The sequence below is a fragment of the Bidens hawaiensis genome, unplaced genomic scaffold, assembly GCF_021521415.1.
Source record: "Bidens hawaiensis isolate Kalapana, Puna unplaced genomic scaffold, B.hawaiensis_p1.1 tig00004618_1, whole genome shotgun sequence".
Taxonomy (NCBI): Eukaryota; Viridiplantae; Streptophyta; class Magnoliopsida; order Asterales; family Asteraceae; genus Bidens; species Bidens hawaiensis.
The window spans coordinates 771,499-777,077 of record NW_027491282.1 but is presented as its reverse complement, the minus strand read 5'-3'; the positions used below and the strand labels follow the sequence as shown (position 1 = coordinate 777,077).

General features: G+C 35.4%; 1 protein-coding gene across 1 annotated transcript; it reads left to right on the top strand.

The window, feature by feature from the left end:
* The first annotated feature begins 4,602 nt into the window (after positions 1 to 4,602).
* Positions 4,603 to 5,301, top strand: LOC143627305 (late embryogenesis abundant protein At1g64065-like). Its single transcript, XM_077097155.1, has one exon. The coding sequence runs from the start codon at positions 4,607 to 4,609 to the stop codon at positions 5,243 to 5,245; it is 639 nt and encodes a 212-aa protein (XP_076953270.1). The 5' UTR covers positions 4,603 to 4,606; the 3' UTR covers positions 5,246 to 5,301.
* Positions 5,302 to 5,579: the final 278 nt, after the last annotated feature.

Sequence of the window (5,579 nt, the reverse complement as noted above, 5' to 3'; positions counted from 1 at the left end):
TGAAAAACGAGTTAAAACTCGTTTTTCCGACGTGTTGGCGGTTTTCCGGCGGCTTTCCGGCAAAGGCGGCGTCGGAATAGTAGTACGAGGATAAGGAATGTCAGGGAATGTTCTGACATTCCCTGACCTAACCCTAGTTCGCTATGGGGACTTAACGAACTGAAGGTGATTCGTTAGTTGATTCGCATAAGGGGGCACAGCGAACTAGCTCTAGTTCGCCTATGATTCGTTAAGGGAAAAGGGTAACGAATTACCCTTGATTCGTTATGATTAGTTCGTTAAAAGAAATAACGAATTAGAAGGTCTGATTCGCTACTTGGACTGGTTCGCTATATGGACTGATTCGTTAAGGAGTCCAGTTCGTTAAGGGTTCAATTCGTTATAGGAACCAGTTCGCTAGGATAATCCAATTCGTTGTGAACCAGTAACAAATTAGAAGTTTAACAGAATGACAGAATGGTCCCTGGACTTAGAAAAGAATGATTTAATTACCAATAAGCCCTTGAACTTTTAAGCAGCAAATTATTCTATGATTCAAAATGCTAATGGAAAACGTGTTAAGACAGTTAATGAAAATAAAATTTTTCCAAGCTGACCTGGCAGCTTAACCCCAGCCAGGGGCTCTGCCCCTTGGACCCCGCTAGGGGCTGCCGCCCCTAGAACCCCGCTGCCAGGGGCGCTGCCCCGGACCCCCGTTCGTTGTGGGTTATATAAAGATAGATGTACGATATGAGTAGCAATAGTTAATTGATGCACGTAAATTATTATACAGTTAGCCGTGCCAAACTGAAGAAAGGAATAACTATTAACGGTGAACGTAACCGACTTCAGGTGAGTTTCTAGCCCCACTTCCTTGTTATGTTTTTGGGGCTGTGTGCATACTCGATGTGATAGTTAATACACTTACCTCAAGTGGTAAGTGTATGCCTTGTATGATGTATGTATGATGATTGTTTGACGGTGCATGAACGATCTTCGGATATTGCATGTACCGTCAGGTGGTAGCTAAAGATGTGATTGCTATGTATGATGTAAGATACAATGCATGTATGAATATATATGATGTATGCACAATGTACGTATGATATGTTAATGGTACATGAACGCTCTTCGGAGATTGCACGTATTGTCAGGAAAAGTATCTTAGAACAGGTATAATATATATGATGTATGCGTAATGTACGTATGATATGTTAATGGTACGTGAACGCTCTTCGGAGATTGCACGTATTGTCAGGAAGAGTATTTATGAACAGGTATAGTATGAAGCGATGGAAGAAAGGGTACCGGACCTTAATAATATCCGAGGATGAAGGGTACCGGACCCTAATAATATCCGAGGATGAAGGGTACCGGACCCTACTAATATCCGAGGATGAATGGTGACCGGACCTTAATAATATCCGATGTATGTAGGGTGAAACGCCCTTTATAATGTATGGTTAGATATGAATATGTATGGACGAATGCTGATCATGATATGTATGTAATGCGTACCTTCGGGCACGTATATGTGTATGAAAAGTAAGTTATGTAATTAACTAGAACTCACTCAGCGTAGCTGACTTTTAGTATGCACGCAGGCAAATAGGTTGAGGCAGCTCGCGTGACTGAAGACACATGGCATGGAATCGAAGATACTGGCATCTCGGAGAAATGTTGTAATGTTTTAAAGACTATGTTTTGCTTTAATTGACTACGGATGTTTTATAAGACATGATTTGATGGTTATGTAAAATGTTATGGTTGAAGTTTTATTATTCCGCGAAAGTTTTTATTAATTTTGATATTTAGAACCACGTTTATGAGTAAATGCAACATCAAAGTAAGGCTACCGGTGACGGGGCCTTACACGAGTTGTGTCATTAAATCGTTCATGTTCAGACAATAACCTCTATAAATTATGCTTCATAACTAACTTAACAAGTGATTAAAAAAACAAATTTAAGGTAGTTCTATATATTTTTAAGTAAAATTGTTATTGAAATGAAAAAAAGGAATAACTTACACCTATTGCATGTTAGTTTATTTAGGAGTATAATTCTAACTAACATTTGGCATTTCAAAAGGTTTAGAAAGTAAACAAATATTAGCTTATAGCTAGATTGGTAACTTATGGAAGTCAAATGAGTTTAGATAATTATACCTCATACGTTGTTGTATATTCTATTACAAAATTGATTACTTACAAGATAACAATAAATAAAATTAAATTTATTCTATTTAACAAAAATGACATGTGAATATTAGGTATACATGTCATGTGAGAATGGCATTCAAACTTGCTGAATAAGCAAAATTGTCAATTTGGTTTTAGAACGTTTTCAAAGGTTTATTGTCACGGATCAAAGATCATGCTTCTAGTTTATTCAATAATTAAATATCATATTCATTAGTTCATAAAGTTTTTGGTTTGAGAAATATTATGATTCCTATGAAATAAAATACCACACATAGAAATCGGTTTGAGCTATAAACTATGTTTTAAACGATCAAATAACACAATTAAGACATACAAATATACGATCATTGCTATCCTGATCGAACGAGTGTTGATGGTTTGTTTCTAAACGGCCACCTTGTTAATTATTTTTGGATTTTAATTGTTGATTTGCTGGGCTAAAGATATATTGATTGGGCTAAAAGTTGTTGGTTAAAAACTTAAAATATTTGTTATTGGGCTAAAAATTTAAAGGTAATTATTTTAATTCCTTTATATACATAAATTTCATCTTCTTTTGTGTTATTTCGTACTCTTGCCTAACCGACAGCCCATCCTTGCACTACCTTCTAACCGCCCTAGGTGGCGTTCCATGTCGGTCAAACAGGCCACGCCAGTGGTCGGCTCTGCACTTACTGCCTTGGTATACCGAATGGTCTAATTAAGTGTTGGTATACCGCATAGTCTAATTAAGTGTGTTCAACATAAATCTTTCTTTGTGTTTATGTTCAAATTTAAAAGCCTTTCGTATTCTAATTGTTCACTATTAGTTTAATGGATGGTACATGAATTTACCTCTAATGTGGTATTGAGAATATCTGATTGATTTAGAATAGCAGGAACACGTAATAAATGTAAATGTGTTGAAGAGGATTTCGATGTAAGCACATACAAAATGAAATGATCAAAAAGGTCTAATAGAGCATATAATCTAGCAATAAATCAATATTTTCAAATGATCAAAATTTATATTAGTCTTTAGAACTGGTCTAATTGGTGTCAATAAATAAAATAACTAAAAACATTTTTTTAATCTGCCGAATTATCTATGAATTGGCTTAAAGACAAGTGTTCACATATATGTTACATCATTATGTTAAAAGGTTATATCGTTACTCTAATAGCCAATTTTATAATTTATTAATTTATGTTGTTGAGAAAATATCGGTTTGGTTTGTTGGTTGAAACGTGACTTGTTTATTTTTATCACTTCTTTATTACAACTAGAGTAGTATTTTAATATAGGGAAATATACACAACGTAACTAGATGGATTATAAATTAAAAACAGTATATGTTTTACTCAATATGATTAAAAACTAAATTAAATTAAGCTTTGACCATAACAAGTTAGAATAAACCTTGGAAGAGGTCAATATCGGCAATCCGGCAATGACCCTCTATTCCTCTAAAGTCCAATCAAATATATGGGATTGATCAACGAATTCTCATTCCAAGCGAAAACAAGATACGAAATTAACACTTACCCCTTGGGATTTACGTGTTAGTAAATTTTCTCTCTCATATTATTCACTAATAGTTTTGAACTCATTTAATACTATTACTTTGTTCTAGATGTGTTTAATGTCTCGGTTTGATATTTCGGTTATGTGTGTATAACAACTTTTGTAAACGCTATGAATCAAATTCAATATGGAAGAGAGAAAGAGAGAAAAAATTGTGAAAACAAAAACGAGAAGAGAGAAAGAGAGACACAAATATATAAATGAATAATCTTTCACTCGTTATAAGTTTCATATTGAGCTAACTAAATTGATTTTGATCCAAAGCATTATAGACGCGCATATTAAATGAATCACGTTAAACTAAGCCACTCCTCGTAACTTCACGCCACCACTATCTAGAAAACATTCAAACCTCAAATATTTAGATCAGAACTGCCGTTTGAAAAATATCCGAACATCCATTCGGACTATACAAGTGTCCAACTTTAAAAATTATTGGTTAAATTAGTCGTTTGGTCAATATCCAGATGACAATACGGGTATCAAAACTTCGAAAGTTATTGATTAGAGTGGTCGTTTGACCAATGTCTCTACAACCGTTTAAAATGATGTGAAATTTAATGTCAAACGACGTGTTTCCTTTTATTTTTAGCAGGTTAGGAAGCTCTAGTTAGACACATACTCTTGAACCGCTATATCATTATTGTTGGCTATCTTGTTTTAGCAACAACGTGTGTATAATCTTTTTTTATTTTTCTTCTTCTTATTATTTTTAATTTTTTTAAAGGATGATTTGAGACTTTACTATTTACATACACGCATTTGGTAGTTTATTCAATGCCTAGTCTCTCTCATATATATACACAACAACTTTCAACCAAATGTACAAATCAAATTAACCCTTCAAACAACACACACACATGGAAGACCCCGAGAGCCAAACAACCCGGCTCACACAACCCGGTCCAAGAAGCCACGACCAACCATCACAACCATACACAACCACCATGACACCATACAAACACCACCACCAAGAAACCAGCAAAACCCTCGTCTACATCCTCTCCATCATCGTCATCATCAGCTCCATCCTCCTCCTCCTCTCCTCCATCTTCCTCCGCGTCGAAAACCCGAAACTCCGCCTCCACACCCTCTCCATCCAAACCTTCCAACTCTCCACCACAAACTCAACGACCACTTCACTCAACATCACCATGTCAACAAACCTAACACTCAACAACCGTAACTTTGGCCGCTACGTGTTTGAAAACTGCAACATGGTGTTGTTGTATGGGAACGATACGATCGGTGGTGGACTTATATCTGGCGGACGAGTTGGCGCGAAGAGGACGAAAACGATTGGTGTTGTGTTGCAAGTTAGTTATGGGAATTTGACTGTTGGTAATACTACGGATGTCATGGAGATTGTTAGTTATGCCAGGATGACGGGTAGAGTACACGTTACGAAGCTCGTTGATCGTCGAAGAACGATTGAGATGAATTGTACGGTTAGTTTGAATTTGACGAGCGAGTCGTTTATTAGTTCGTTGTGTAGTTGAGATTTGTTGCGGATCGTGTATGTGTATGGTTAACCGGTGATTCTTTTTTATTTTCAATACGGACATGTGTATATCGTCTGTAGACTGTAAACTGTATACACCACTTATACAATAACAATCTTGTAATTTAACGAGATGGTTAATTCGCGCTTTGAGTAACGTGTTTTATATACGTTTTTTATAGTTCATAATCTAGTTATTACATAGATAATTACATTAGAAAATCAAAATTTTAAAATTTTATCAGTTTTGATGCACTCCATGTGACAAAAGAAATTGAATATACAAAAATATATATCGTAAAACATGTATGTTTCGTTGTTTTTAACATGTA

Excerpts from the sequence above, each read along its gene's own strand:
- LOC143627305 (XM_077097155.1), top strand. The coding sequence starts at position 4,607 with ATGGAAGACCCCGAGAGCCAAACAACCCGGCTCACACAACCCGGTCCA.